This window comes from Anolis sagrei, chromosome 1, assembly GCF_037176765.1.
Source record: "Anolis sagrei isolate rAnoSag1 chromosome 1, rAnoSag1.mat, whole genome shotgun sequence".
Taxonomy (NCBI): domain Eukaryota; kingdom Metazoa; phylum Chordata; class Lepidosauria; order Squamata; family Dactyloidae; genus Anolis; species Anolis sagrei.
The window spans coordinates 78721367-78737303 of NC_090021.1; the positions used below are offsets into that span (position 1 = coordinate 78721367).

At 40.2% G+C, this 15937-nt stretch overlaps 1 protein-coding gene across 1 annotated transcript in view; it reads right to left on the bottom strand.

Moving 5' to 3' along the window:
* Positions 1–15588, bottom strand: part of ECT2L (epithelial cell transforming 2 like) — a 46534-nt gene extending 30946 nt beyond the window's left edge. Inside the window, exons 1-7 of the mRNA XM_060753462.2 lie at positions 15320–15588; positions 13852–14094; positions 8400–8512; positions 7089–7251; positions 4780–5023; positions 2245–2381; positions 454–551 (exon numbers count right to left, since the gene is read on the bottom strand). Coding sequence (XP_060609445.2) covers positions 454–551; positions 2245–2381; positions 4780–5023; positions 7089–7251; positions 8400–8512; positions 13852–14025 — 929 coding nt within the window. The 5' untranslated portion in view covers positions 14026–14094; positions 15320–15588. The remainder of the gene's footprint in view (positions 1–453; positions 552–2244; positions 2382–4779; positions 5024–7088; positions 7252–8399; positions 8513–13851; positions 14095–15319) is intronic.
* Positions 15589–15937: the final 349 nt, after the last annotated feature.

The following is a 15937-nucleotide window of genomic DNA, read 5'->3' on the forward strand; positions in this document are numbered from 1 at the left end:
CTGCCTTGCCTTTGGAGAAAGAAGGAAGGAAGGAAGGAAGGAAGGAAGGAAGGAAGGAAGGAAGGAAGGAAAAATCTGCCCCAAATGGCCTTACAGTTTTTAAAAAAACCCAAACAAACAGAAACACAGCTGGATCATCCCTCCCCCCCTCCCCTTTTGGAGGTAAGGCATTTAAAAAAAAAAACAGATTTTTTTCGCGTATTAGTCACACCCATTTTTGATGGAAAAAAAGGGTGAAGTGTGACTATTATACAATGAAATATAGTACTTTAAGGGTGAAGAGTGACTATTGTACAATGAAATATAGTACTTTAAGAAAATGTATGAAAACAAAGGTATTAAAAACAGTTTAAAAACAATTGCTATATAATTTATATGTATCAAATATGGGTACTTTACACATCTTATCCAGTTGCTTACATTTTTAAGGAATTTAAACAAGACAAGACTTACAGAAGCTGCTTCACTGCTTCTCGACTGAATTTCAGCTCAGATTTCATTTCTTCAGAAAAATGTTTTGAGGGCATATCATTTGGAGAAACTATTAATTTCTAAAAGCATTTAAAGAAAAAAAATATTACATGAGTTGCTTGAGAGGAACCAGAGATATGTATACTATACTTGGGGGAAAATATAGAATATTTATATCTGGGCTTGCAGGAAGCATTGTGTTTGTAGTGGCTAGGAGCATAGTAAGAAGAAACCATAGAGAAAATAGCCGTATACTTCACCAATAGAAGGATTTTATCACATGGAGATGGCGAGATTGCACAATAACCTTTGGTGCAGTCTGTATTGCGTGACGTTGTGCGATAGATACTTGTTGCCAGTTTGCCACCTCCCCACCTCCTCGTGATAAACTTGTCAATAGTCCCTAATTGTGCCATGATCCCAGGACTTGTGTGATGAATCTGGGCATTTCTGTTGTGGTGTCTGCTGTACAATTCATGCTCTAAAAATTACTGCATGCTTTCCACTATCCCATGCTATTACCACAATATAGGATAGAAGGAAATTACTGTCATGGAGATGTACAACCTCACACAACCATTGCAGTCACATGATTGCAACACTGCAGCCACGTAAAGTAACATTTCTGGGTGAGCAGCATAACTCCAGCCTCCTGCTGTGCTGCTTTCCTTCCTTGTTTTCTTTTTAATTTATTTTTGCAGGCACTTTGCAATTGCAAATGCAAATTGCCTGGTGGGAAAAATTTAAAATTTTAGAGCAAGGGAACTGCAGCAGATGCTGCCACAGAAACACAGACTCCCTGCACATGATGAGTCACAGGATTATGATGTGGCAAAAACTTCATTATGGTAGAGTGGAGGATCTGCAATGGGTATCACACAATGCCATGTGAAAGGGACCATCACCAAAGCTACTGTGTCGGTTCACTGCATAATTTCATTTTTTTTTCAAGAGGCACTTTGCAATTGCAGCGTACATACAAAAAAAAAAAAAAAAAAAGGAGAGGAAGCAACACAATGTGCAAGAATGATGCTACCCATTCATAAGTGAGACTTCATGCAGTTCGACATCACAATCCCATAGCAGGAGAGACTGTGAAACTGTCAATCTCCATAGTGTAAATTGCTACTATCCTGCATTATGGGAATTGTTTGGGATAGCAGCAACAAGTGGCCCTTTCCAAAGCCACACTAACAGAGGGTCAGTTTTCCCAGCATGTACAGTATATATGTGCACTGTGTCCCCTTTGGCTACCAGACTAGTTAAAGAGGTAACTTACCCACTACAAATGCAATTAGACTGGGATCCATTTCATACCATGCAGTTATAGTGCAATGATTCAATTCTAAATGTTATGGCTAAATCCTATGGAATCCTAGGATCCATAGGTTTTGTACATGACAATCAAGTGGAACCACAGTGTAATATTTATATAGAATGAAATAACTTTTAGTGATTTTCCCATCCAAGAATAGGATGAATCCCGCTAAGCTTCCCAAATCAGATTATATTTGTGTGTGTGGAGGGGTGGGACTATGTTTAAGAAACTCCTGCCAGACAGGTAGGATTCCAGCCAAATGGCATCCTTATCAAAGGCACCAGAAAGAGCTCTTGTAGATAGAGGGGCTGAGAGTCAAAGGCACTCTTCATGTCTTCAAGTGCTAAGCTCTTTTACTGAAAATAGCTTCTCTTGGAAAGAGATTAGACTCAAATTAAGCTCTCTGTAAGCATGCTCAAAAGCAAGCTATATGGTCACTATAATGAGTATAATACCTTTGCCAGTATCACTGCTGCAGGCAATCTAGATCGGTCATGGATAGTCTGAGACAAACTCAATTGGCATCCATGTCTGTAAAATCCTGAGCTTCGTGTTCCACTTAACCAAGGGGGGCGAGCTTTCAACAATTCCTCTGAAAAAAATTAGGAAACATCAGACAATGCCATTTAATCCTGCATCTCTCTCTAGGATTACCACATTATGCAACCAGTCACAAACCATTTTTCTGCACAGACAGTTATACATTCAACTAAGCTAAGTAAAACTGCCACACATAGAATACTGTCAATGATGCAGCCCATATATAGGAAATAATATGCCAAACGCATACATATTATACCATTACATTATAAAATCATATCTCATTAAAATCTAATTAAAGTGTTCTAACTGTATTTATGTTCCCATAAACTGCCACAAAAGATTTGCACTTACTTCAAATCATACCCTTAATACTGTTAATTATGATGGTGATTCCTTTTACAGGGAAACAATTTTTAAAGGAAGTCTTCTCTTCTTAATGCCAGCTTGAGAACTAGAGACTCTGTAGCACCGCCTTCGCTGAATAGACTGAACTGGTTGCCATTTTTTAAAAAAAATTAATGTGACAATAGAATATTTCCTTAACCTATAATGTTTTGATCACATTTTACTTTCACCCATACTTCTTATTCTGCATTATTTTCAATATTCAGTGGTTCCTAAACTTCGGTCCTCCAGGTGTTTTGGACTCCCAGAGATCTTAGCCATCTTACCTGTTGTTAGAAATTGTGGGAGCTGAAGACCAAAACACCTGGAGGACCAAAGGTTGGGAACTACTGAAAGCTGCAACATTAGGTATCACCACATTCACATTATAGCATTCTTATATCTCTGTTTTGGTTCCATCCCATAGAACCCATGATTTGTAGTCTGGAGAAGCAGTTTGAATTCTCTACTAAAAAGCTCTAGCAGTCTCCCCTGAACTACATAATGAGAGAAAGTTCTGGGTACCCATCAAACTACACATCCCAAAATTCTATAAGATGGCGCCATGACCATTAGAGAACTATCAAACCACTATCACTTTTTAGTATGGGATAAGTCTCAGTGACAGGTTCCAATTTATCATCAAAGACTTACATCTTGAGGTAGTTGCCACACCTCTATAGCAAAGAAAGCAAGAAACATTGGTAGACCATTGATTGCAACTGAAGGTTATAATAGAGCAGTGATTCTCAACTTGTCGGCCCCCAGATGTTTGGCCTTCAACTCCCAGAAATACTAACAGGTGGAAAAGTGACTGGGATTTCTAGGAGTTGTAGACCAAAACACCAGGAGACCCACAGGTTGAGAACTACTGCAATAGAGGATTATGGGAGCCAAAGAGACTGCACACAAAACAGTTTTCACTGTCCTCCCCCCCCCCCCCCCCAAATTCTCACCATGAAAAGCCTCTCTAGATGACAGGAACATAAAAGGCTGCAGTGAGAACTGTCCAAATTTAGACAAAGGAAGCTTACATTTGGAAGTCACCCTGAGTTCCTTCGGGGGAAGAGGTTAAAACTAAACTACAGTGTTCCCTCACCTACGTGGGGGTTCCGTTCCATGTAGGGACGCTATACTGTATATGTACAGTATAGCTCCGCCCACTCCTCTCTTCCTTTCCTCTCTCTCTCTCTCTCTTCCTCTCCTCTTTCCCACCCCTTCCTCCCTCCCTTCCCCCTCTTCTCCCTCCCTCTTCTCTTCTCCCTCCCTCCCTCCCTGCTTCCCCACTGGCATGGGGCTCTCACCCGGTCATTCCCTCACTACTTGTATTTTAAATTATTTTTTTTTGAAAAGCCACGAAACAGCAAGCCTGCGGTTAATGAACCGCAAGCAGCGAGGGAACACTGTATTATTGTTGTTGTTGTTGTTGTTATTCATCTTTTTGGGGAGAAGGTAAATTGGGTTTTGGGGCATGGGAAATAAAGATTAGATTCAAAACTCATCTTCTGCTTGCACTACCATTAGACACTGTGCTTCTCAAACTGCTGGTCTCTGGATCAGTGCTGGTCCATGAGCCATCAACTGCCAGGTCCTGGTGAACTTCCAGGAGAAGAAAAATGTATGTTAACTCTCACTAACACATTAACAAAAATAATTCCTAGCACCTTGCATCAGATAGCTTGAGATGTAGTGACCTACGGGATAATATATTAGAGCAACCAAGTGCCTGTTCAAAGTCCTTTTGTACCTTCTTCTGTACAAAGAATGGCAGCTGTTCAAGATGCAGGTCTTCCACAAGCCCCTCTCAGTATTCTGTAGCACATGCAGAATTAATTCTCTTGGAACTGCAATGCTCTTATTATTCTGATGCACGTGTGAAGCCAAATGAGCAATGGTACACCAAATAATCTTCAGTGCAGATAGGAGGTTCAGCCCAGTAACATTTGCATTTCTCATGTCTACTACCAGAGGCAAGCCCCATTGAGTTCAAACACATTTTACTTTTAGGTAAATGCTTTACTACTCGTAATAACTGAACAAAGCAATGGTTTTCCCCAACTTACTCTTGTGTAGTGCCATTTGCTCTCTAATAATTTTTCGTTGATGTTCTGCATGCATTCTCTCTTGTTGCTCTTCATACTCTGTTTTATATTCTTCAAAGGTTTCTGGGTTCACCCTCGGAGTTATGTGATCTACATCAGTTGCACAAACCATGTAATGTTGCTTCCAAGCTCCGTGTTCATTTTTCTCTGGAGTGTAGGGAAGAAACCAACCTAATGTAATACATTTTGGCATCCACAGACAATCCTGTGGGGAAGAGAGTCAAAAAGAAATACCTGCTTTAATTGAGAAGCTCTTATTAAAAGGTTTTTAAAAAAAAACAAAGGAAAGGAAAGCATGACTTCATCTTTTAATTAAAGCATCATGAATTGGCCTGGATCAGGTTTTTAAGACAACTAGGGATTAGGAATCAGGATTTCAGCATGGATTCAAGAACAGAAATTAATGCCTCTCCCTTGTACCTGGTATGAAACTGATTCTTGAATTGAAATGAACCATAAACTTGGAGAATCTAAGTTTAAGAATGTAACTCTTTTTTAAAATCTTTTGATGTGTGTGTGAGATAGAGAAACAGGAAAGCAAGATTTAAATCCTATATTTCTGTATAATTTGTACTTATGAGATGCTTGTCAGATTATCTCCTGAAGATTATTTCTTGATTGCAGAGGAACCTTTTGGAGCATGTAAGAAATCATTTTGTGTGTATGTGTGTGTGAACTGTAAAATAAGATGCACAAAGCTGATTGGTCGGGCTATGCCCGGGGAGCTGGTTGAGCCTGGAACTTTTGGATACTATTACATTTTTTAGGCTTGAGCTGTGCAGGTGCTTGCAGAGAAGCAGAAAGAAACAGACAGAGTGACAGTTTGTAGTGTGCTCCTGCTTCATGAGCTGCTGAAGGAAGATTTTCCACATAGACAAAGAAAGAACATTTTAAATCTCGCTAAAAGAACATTATGCAAGTCAATGCAACTGACCACATGATTGGACATATGTTGTTCTGAACTACGAAGAGTAAACTATTTGTTCTTTACTGATCATCTGCGTGGCATTTTTTTTCCTCTGGCAAGACAGTATGTGGGCTGATCAAGCATGAACTACATGTGGTTTATTTTACATTATGCCACAGAGCTTGGATCTGAGTACATGTGTAATACTACAAGTCAATAAAGAATTGGGATCAGGAGTCAGGCTCGCTGGAACTGCATGCTCTCTCTTTCTCTCATTCAAATGCTCCTGCACCCCTAACACCCGAATACCAGTCAATAACCCTAACTACAAGTCAATAAAAATGAGATCAGGAGTCAGGCTCCCTGGAACCACATGCTCTCTCTTATTCAAATGTGATTTCCACCAGGGTTGATAGGTGGCTCTTATGTTCATAGAAATATCAATCTGCCTTGGGTTCTAGTCTGGTAGTGCTATCTTAGGTACTGGACATATTTGCAGATGGTATGCAGCACCTAGGGCAGTTTTGTCAAAGTTCAGACTAATGTCTGAATTTACCACCTCCCTGGCATGGAAACAACCAGCTACAGTTAGCAAATAATTAGTCATTCTGCCTCAGCTTGATCTATCTCACAGGGTAGTTGTGACAAGAAAATAGGAAGAACATACACTTTCTTGATCAATTGGGCGGGGGGTGGGGGGGTGGAGTACAACATAAATGTAACATAAACTAACAAATCATAGAGTTGGAAGGGACCACAAGTGCCATCCAGTCCAAACTCTTGCCATTCCGAAACAAAGAATCAAAGCACTCCAAAGAACAAGACTCCACCACACTCTGAGGCAGCAAAATCAAACAGCTCGTATGACCAGGAAACTCTTCCTAATATTCAGGAAGAATCTCTTATAATTTGAATCCATGGGTACAGGAAAAGAGATTCCACTCAAACATTAGGAAAAACTAATAATAAAGCAGTCTGGCTTCATTAGTAAGCATAACTCCTATTGGGGAACTTTTGCTCTCTCGTAGAGTAATACAGGAGAAAGGAGGTGCAACATCTGAATGCTCTTCCCGTTGCTGTGAACCAGAGTTTGATAATATAATTTCATGAACAAGAACTGAAAAATTACCCCATCTGGGAGAAGCTGGACATGTAGTCCAAAAAGGTAACCTTCTATGATCCATGGAAGAAGTAGGGATGTGAAAAGTCTCTTCAGCATACATAATGTCAGAAGCAGAACTACAGCAATGCTGCTTGAAGAGGGTTAAAGCCTCAATTGAAAGCACAGCAGCAATGTCCTGTTTAGTGCTGAATGAATACCTACAATTAGCTCTAATAAGGATCATAGGCAATCTGAGCTTACCTGTTCAGTTAAAAACTTCCAGTGCCAGCTGACCTGGGCTGCTGCACAAAGATCCTTCGGGTTGAGAAAGGAGAAGATATACAAAGATATGAATCGTGGCAGTAAAGTGGTGAAGTCCACTTTGATCACTGGGGTATTTTCCAAAAGCCATTTTTCAGCAAATCTGTAAAAGCAGGAGAAAGGGGGATATTCTAGCCGTTAACCCGGGGGGGGGGGGGGGGGGGTGTCGTGTCAAGAGCGACTTGAGAAACTGCAAGTTGCTTCTGGTGTGAAAGAATTAGCTACCTGCAAGGAAGTTGCCTGGAGGACACCCAGATTTTTTATCATCCTGTGGGAGCCTTCTCTTGTGTCCCCGCATGAAAAGCTGGAGCTGTCAGATGGGGGCTCACCCCACTCCCCAGATTCAAACCGCCACAAAGGTTTAACCCATTGTGCCACCAGGGACTCCACTTTTTGGGTAAAGACTATGAAAACACTCTGATGTTTTCACCATCTTTGTCTAGGAAGTCATTAAATATCTGGTGGATTATCATTAGAACACACCAAAATACAAGACTACAATATTGGCTTGTTTCAAATTTTGAATAACCCATGGTTTGTTCTACTCATAGTTAAGAGCCCTACCATTGTTTTGATTTCTAAAAATAAGGAAGATATGACTTCCAGAACATTGGCAATCATATTCTAAGTTACTTTTCTATTTTTGTATTTTGTCTGCCCAGCATTCTGCTTTTTAATTTCCATTTCAATTAAAAACTAGCTACAGAGAATAGTTTCAGATCCTAATTCATTGGAGTACGGTTTATGCATCCCACTATTCCCTCAGGAAGCTCAGTGCAATTTCTCTGGATATTTGTGGCTGTTGAAAACTCAACACTATTTTGCAAGTTACAAATTGGCAGAGAAGTGCTTCTGAAAGGTACTAAACAATATGATGCTCCGTGGTGAAAGACTAATTTAGTCTACTGTGCCCTGGGGGACTTCAAATTATTTAAATATCTGCCTGAGAAGAACACCATCACTATTCTGAAGTTACCATATCCAATTCCATCAAGTTTCACAAAATAAGGAGGATTGGATCAATACTGAGCTAGAAAACTCAAGGGTTCAATATAAGGAAGTGTCTTGTGTTCATAAAATCACATGATTTCAACTTGCACCAATTGATGGTAGTCCACAAACTCTCTCACACCACAAGTGACTTGCAGTTTCTCAAGTTGCTCCTGACACAGATTTTTTTTCTTTTTAAAAAGTTGGGTTGAATTGGATAGCCCTTGTGGCCATTTCCAACAGCACTTGTTGCTCACTTACTTCACTTGTGATTTGTTGCATTTGATTAATATCTCATGGAGAAACTCCTTGCGCTGTTTGTCCGTCCACAGGTCAAACCAATGACTTATAAGCCTGATTCTTTCCTGAAAGAGCTAAACAAAACCATACAGTTCTTGTGAAGAATAGTTCCATTAGCACACAGCACGAGATCTTTCCATTTGCCACCTGGTTTCCCTGAAAACAGAACCTTTGTAATTCCCTCTCTCTTTAGAACACTATTGAACATCAAACTCAGTCTTGGCTGGTTTATGGTTCTTCTGGAAAGGCAAAGTCAGCATTCCTAAATTTCCCCTGACACTCATCTTTCTCCGGGAATCTCAAGAAACTGTGGCTCCCATGGCAGGAAGCTGCCTCAGTGTTATTGCTGTCATTGTTCCAAGCAGCCTTTATCCCTGAGAGAAGGATGAAAAACACATCATTTGGACACTGAAAACACTTCCTCTAATTATACCTCCAATCTCACTCCCACCAAAAGGAAATCAACTACAAGTTTGTGAAGACGCAAGTTGCTTTGTTTCTGTGTGAGGATGCAAGTTCTAATAGCTCCAGAGACTTGGATTCGTCACTGCAGGATGGGAAATGATCCATGCATATCCTCTCACTATTGTGAGGCCAAAAAAAAAAAAGTCCTTTTACTATTGTAACTGAAAGCTATGGCAATGATGCATCCTTTTGACTTCTAGCTCAGTTTCATGCTGTGTTTTGTAAGTGCTGATAGATATCCATATTGTAAGAGTGTATTGGTTGCTTTTTTAAAGTCCCACTCTTATTCTGAATTAAGATATTTCCTATATTGATTACTATATGGATCATTCCTATATGGATCATTTCACTGATTCTGTTTTAATAGAGGTTGTTATATCCAATTTATATGCCTGGTTTATGTAATGTTATTATTGCTTTCATGTTGATGTATTTTATTTTATTTATTACATATTTTATGTATGGTGTGAAGATCCCTTACCTTGCCAGCTGGGGGTGGCAGGGCCCAGGAAGAGACAGGCTAGGTAGGTTCAGCTTAGTAGGCCTGGCAGAGAGCTGCAGGAGCCATCTTAGTTTAGGGAAAAGCTCCAGTTCAGAGAGGGGGAGTGGCCTAGGCCTGAGCCAGCCCAGCAACAGCCAGGATTGGTTGGTAAAAGGGGGGCGGAGTTAGCCAGTTGGAGGGAAAGAGAGCAGCTTATTTTGACAGTTCAGTTCAGTTCTGGGTGATGTTAGAGTAGGATTAGAGTTTTAGGAGTCTCTGTTAGGAAATAGGCAGCTTGCCTGAAGTTTGCACAGCAAAGCAGGCTGTGGCAGACTGGTTACAGCTATTTTAGTGAAGAAATAGCTGGGTTTTGTTTAAGAATTGTAACAAAGAATAGAACCATTCTCTCAAGCAACCGTTACGCTTCTAAGAACCAAGAACACTTTAATTGTAACAGCTAAGCCTCTGAACCTGCATTCACTTTTATTCTGTAACTTGTATTCAATAAACTCTTTCTTGTTATTTTTAAAATTTAAGCCTGAGTCAAGTGCCATTTGTGGTTGAGTCTATTTTCTTTTTGAATCAACCTCTCCTGTTTCCCCTCAAAGAAGCCCTTGGTAATACACAGTATTTTGGTGAAATAAAAAAAAAGCCTTTTAATATTTTAAATAGCTAGAGGGTTCCTGATTCATTTGATTTATGGTGGCAGCGAAGGTTTTAATAAAGAGACATCCCCTCAAACGCTATAAGTGCCAAAGTGGTGTGAATTCCTTATTGAAGGAGGGACAGTGTTGGGATCTGTTTGCCCCCTGTCCAGTCATATTGGTTTAGCCATAAAGACTGCCTTTATGATTAGGGGTAGATGGTGGGAGTGATCGCATTGCCATCTGCCTGGTTATTATAATTGGTGGGGCAGTGGTGGGATTCCTTGACCCCCTGCCCAGACGGCCTTTGAAGGAATCTTCGAAGGCATCTTTGTGTGCTATTTTGTAAGCCGCCCTGAGTCCCTATGGGAGATGGTGGCATGGTATAAATAAATAAATAATAAAATTATTATTATTATTATTTTACTGACACGAAAACACAGTATGACACAGCAAATTATATATATATATAATTTGAATGATGCGCACAGATCCAAGTGAGGTGGCCTTTTGCAGCTGACGGATTGTGATTTTGTCAATGTTTATTGTTTCCAAATGCCAGTTGAGATCTTTTGGCTCGGCACCCAGTGTGCTGATTACCCCTCGATCGGTGCCACCTTGTCATTGTGGGGGGCTTAATTGCTCCAAGGATGCTGAGAGCTGTGCTGGCAGTAGTGTAACTACCAGCAGGTCCAACCAAGTCAGAGAGGTCTCAGCTGAAGAGTGGAACTAAGAGCACCTAACCCATTAGCACTATGGAGAAACAAACCAAAAACGAAGTCTATACTGGCTCGGTCAATGCCCAGGATAAAAAGGACAGCAGTGGATGCTGCTGGTTCTGGACATCCATCGACAAGTGAGCTACAGAATCAAAGTACAAACTAACAGTTACAGAAGCAGCAGAAATATGCAATGCCAGAAAATCGCATTATTATTATTATTATTATTATTATTATTATTATTATTATTATTATTTTCTGTTCACTATGGGTTAGGTATGTAAAAGAAAATGTTATTTTTTTCAGAACAGAGTTGGGGGCACTAAGAAAAAAAAATGATAATCTGATGTTTTTTCCACAGAAATTCCTACTCAGTGAACAGATGAGAAAAGTCGGAGCAAATGGGAAAGTATTGGCAAAACAACACTTATATCCTAGTCCTGTCTATATTGCAAGTGTTCAGAATGTAACGCATCGGTAATGTTAAGGGCTTTTTCAGAACTGTTAAAATATGTTAACAGAAGGCACATTGAGCTGGTGGAACAAAGAGGTTATCCAGAACGCCTCAAAAAGGTTTCTAGCATCGCTGCTCTTTCGTGCCTTTTTCCAGTTAAACAATAGAGATAGCAACTACTAGGAGCAATTGTATAATTTTGTACAGGAAAAATGCCTTCTGAATATTAAAAAAAACTTCTAGCTGTTTTCTTTAAACTACATTTTGTTGCAGTAAAAAAACTGAAGTAGGATGTTACACTATTCTATAGTTAAAAGTACTCAATTGTACCAGGAGTCTAGCCTTATTCCTTACCTCAAGGACAATGGTATTAAGCAGTTGAGGGTATAAATCATGTAAAAAAATCTCTTCAGTCAATTGTCAAGATTTATTGCAGGCATATGCTAAGTTACTAGGCCTGACAACAGCTAATGTTTGAAACTGAATAGTTGTTATTCCCAAGGAGATATTTGGATGGAGTCAGGCAGTGAGGTGAATGGACTCAAATCATGTTACACTGGATTCTAAAGGCAGCTACTGGTCTACAATGACACTTACGTTCTTATTTTAATTAAGATAGTGTGAATGGATATCTATGGAGACTGAGGGAAAGGGAGTCATGTAATCTATGGAAGGAGCAACTAAGATGTTTACCAAAAACAGTGTGATTTAGATGTAATATAAAAGGGGACTTAGCAGGCACTTTGAATCATGCTCAGAAGTGAAATAGTAACCAGTGAAGTTGTTTCAACAAGTGTTTTATATCTTCCTATAACTAACCCCAGAGATTGAGACCCCCATGAAGTTTCCAGTTTCCAAATATAGCCTCATGTAGGGTCTGTTACAGTAGTTCAAATGGGATATAATAAAGACTTATGTCAGTGTGAATTGACATGGTTAGCACAGAAGCTCTAATGTACTTCTGACCATCACTGAAAATGGGCATCCAGGCTCAGGGCTGAGTCCAGAACACCCAAAATGTGAGTCTGAGATTTCAGAAGCCATTTAATCCCACCCAATCTGTTTAACGACTAACCGGGAACACCTCTGTCTTGTCTAGATTTGGTTTCAATTTGTTCACCCTCATCCAGTCCATTACCAGTGGCAAACATTGGCTTAGTACCAGAACAGCTTCCTTGAAATTAGTTGGGAAATAGACGTAGAGGGATAGAATTTGGTATCATCAGACTGTTGTTGACATCAAACTCCCAAACTGCAGGCAATCTTTCCAGTCTCATGTTGTAGGGGCACAAACCTGAGTCCAAAAGGATCCTTGAAACCAATGATAATGTATTGAGCAAGAAACCTGCGGCAGCCCCTCTAACATCTCTCCTCAAAGCAGGACTGAGACTATGCCAAATAGTACAACCAAGTCCATTCCAATGATATCCATTTCAGAAGAATATCATTCAGAGGAATATCATGGTCCAGCAGAATCAATAAGGACAAACTTGCCCACCAGAATGCCCAGAGTTGTCTTTCTCCCAAAGCTAGTCTTGAAGAAAGATTGAAATTTGTTGTTTATTAGTTCAGTCGCTTCCGACTCTTCGTGACCTCATGGACCAGCCCACGCCAAAACTCCGTCAGCCGTCACCATCCTCAGCTCCTTCGGAGTCAAGCCAGTTGCATCCATCCATCTTGACCTTGGTTGGCCCCTCTTCCTTTTTCCTTCCATTTTCACCAGCGCCATTGTCTTCTCTAAGCTTTCCTGTCTTCTCATGATGCGGACAAAGTACTTCATCTTTGCCTCTAATATCCTTCCCTCCAATGAGCAATTGTATGGACTGGTTGGATCTTCTTGCGGTCCAAATTTTCTTCCAGCACCACAGTTCAAAAGCTTCTGTCTTCCTTCGTTCTGCCTTCCTTATGGTCCAGCTCTCAAATCCAAAGGTTACTACGGGGAATACCACTGCCTTAACTATGCGGATCTTCTAGATAATTCATTATATCCAGATACCACTGGTGATAGGTGGCTACTACTTGCTCTAGAACAGAGGTATGCTACTATGGAATGCATTGTTCCTCGGGAGTTTTGGATTTTATTTTACTTCTGGGAAGCCCCAAAAACAGTCCCATGCAAACCACAGACTGCATTTTGCCTACTAGAACCTTGTCCAAAAAAGATATTGGAGACTTATAGATGAGACTCTAGTGTGGTGGGAATCAGGGGATGCTTTTTTTCAGTCACAGCCTCATTGCAGTTTTTTTAAAAGACAAGTTGGGAAGCCACAGTGAGGCATTCACTACTCCCTCACTCACACCCATTTCCCCTCTGGCTGCTTTTAAAAGAAAGGGCACAGATCCAATATGCACATTATGGATCTCATCTCTCCAAAGATCCTGTCCATATCCTCACGATACACAAACTGAAACACCTCCAATAACACAACAGGAGCAAGAGACAAGAGCAAGAGACAATTTACATCTTCTGGACCAACACAAACAATGGTAATTATGAGCAATTTTGTCTGCAAAACATTGTGCAAATTCTTCACAGTACTTTGTCCAGTCGTCTGCATTCACTTCAAATAGAATAGAGTACAGAAAGCCCCTAACCACTCAAGACACCTCGTTTAAGCTATTTGTGTGAGTTTAGTAAATTGTAACTTACCTGACTGTTAAGAGATTTGTTTTCAATAGGTGTCCATGTGCTGAATCGTGTATGTAGAAGTTCCATTTTCTGGATCTGGTCTGAGGACTTTGGGCCTCTAGCAAAAAGCCCTAAACTTTCCAAATGCCATTGCTTAATACTGTGAGGTATAGATGATGTATACAGTGTGGCCATTGTAAAATCAGTTACACAGATTCCACGGATAATAGTTCTGTTATATATTTCAGATAGGCTAGATCTGTCCTGGAAATAAAAGAAGGGTGTGACTTCTTCCTGGAGAATAAATTTTGCATATAGATTGTGATCTTAATACTCAAGGCATCTCATTGATAACATCTTGGAACATTTTGAATGTGCATTTCATTTATCTCCAAGATTGTCTTGCTTTCCTGTTTATATTAACAGTATAAAAGATTCTAATTAACCTGCACTGGTGGGATTGTAATTGAAATAAATTCTACCCTAACACACTTTTGAGCAGCAGTGACAAAGAAGTAAACTAGTCTTTCATTAAAATTGAGTAAATTTATAACAAGACGATGAATTACAAAAGTTGACAGATTTTACAAATAATCCATGTTGCAAATATTTGTTTTATTTGCATATTGTTGTGCAAATTGATTCTCTCTCTTTTAAAAAAAATATTTAATTTTTGGTTAAGTGCTAAAGTACAGAATGCTGTCTTTCTCTGGGTTGGTCAATCCACTGTATGAGACGTTTTCCTAGAAATCACCCTGGCCATGGAAATGCTCCTTCTGCATCATACCATTTACCTGGGGATGATCATGAGATGCAATGGCTGGTCCCACACCGTCAAACTTACTACCAGTTTATTGGCAGCAGTCTGAGATCTAGACATATGCATTGTCAGTCCAGCCATTTCTTCCCAATGCTATGCCTGTTAATCGGATAATGGCATCAATTGTCAACCCCATACACAGCAGCTATGTAGTCCATAGATTTCCTTATTTATGTGGAGAGGCAATCCCTCTCTCTCCTTCCTCCCCCTTTGCTGCCAGGAGATAACATACGAGTCCATGAGCTGTGATTTCCCCCAGGTGGTGGGGGCAGTGGATGGGTCCCTCTCGGGGTGAGAAAAACGGTATACAAATACTATAAATAAAATAAATAAAATGGGTGCCATTTCCTGATCATGTCACTAGTGAGACAAAGGGGACAATTTATCAACAGGCAGTAGATACACTCAACATTAGCTATGGACCATATGGTGATATGGCACTCCCTACTATTAATCCTTGCATATCAAATTTAAATTATTATGGGATACATTCTTGATTTTAATGCTTCTTTGTGGAAAGATGAAACTACACTTTTTGTTCATTTATCTAAGAAAGAGCAAAAATATGACCTCCTGCCATTTCTGAAATATGGAGTAACAAAGCAAAATAATGTATATTCTAGATGCTGTACCCCATGTGAACAGGCAATCAGAACAGTAGTCCCTTACCTGAAAAAAGGATGCTCCTCTCCATGACAGGAGAGCACTGGAGACCTACTGTGTGAAAGCAGAATTGCTGTAGGACGGGCTGAAGGTCAAAACCTCGCTCCATCTCCATAGGAACCAAAGTGCACAACACAACACACGCTAGGCTTCTTGCCAAGATTGGCTGAGGCAGGACTGAAGGAAAGGGATTCTTTTATCACTCTGTACGAATTATGAACTAAACTGCATTGAACTTTTACTGCCATGAAATGTATGACTATCACACATTTAAATTTAATTAGGCTGCAGCATTTCCTTTACATTTGCATTTTTTGTAAACCAGCAGATAAAGTTTGTCCTGGAATAGAGATCCAGAAATGGGCAAAGTTCCACCCATTGATTTTTGACTTTTATGTAGTTGCTGTAGCAGGGGTGAGGAACATCTGGCCACATGTTGAAATCTGGGAAGTGGGGTGAGCTTCTGCTGTTAGCCCCAGCTTCTGCCAACCTAGCAGTTCAAAAACATGCAAATGTGAGTAGATCAATAGGTACTGCTCCGGCGGGAAGGTAACAGCCCTCCATGGAGTCATGGCAGTCACATGACCTTGTCTACGGACAACGCCGGCTCTTCGGCTTAGAAAT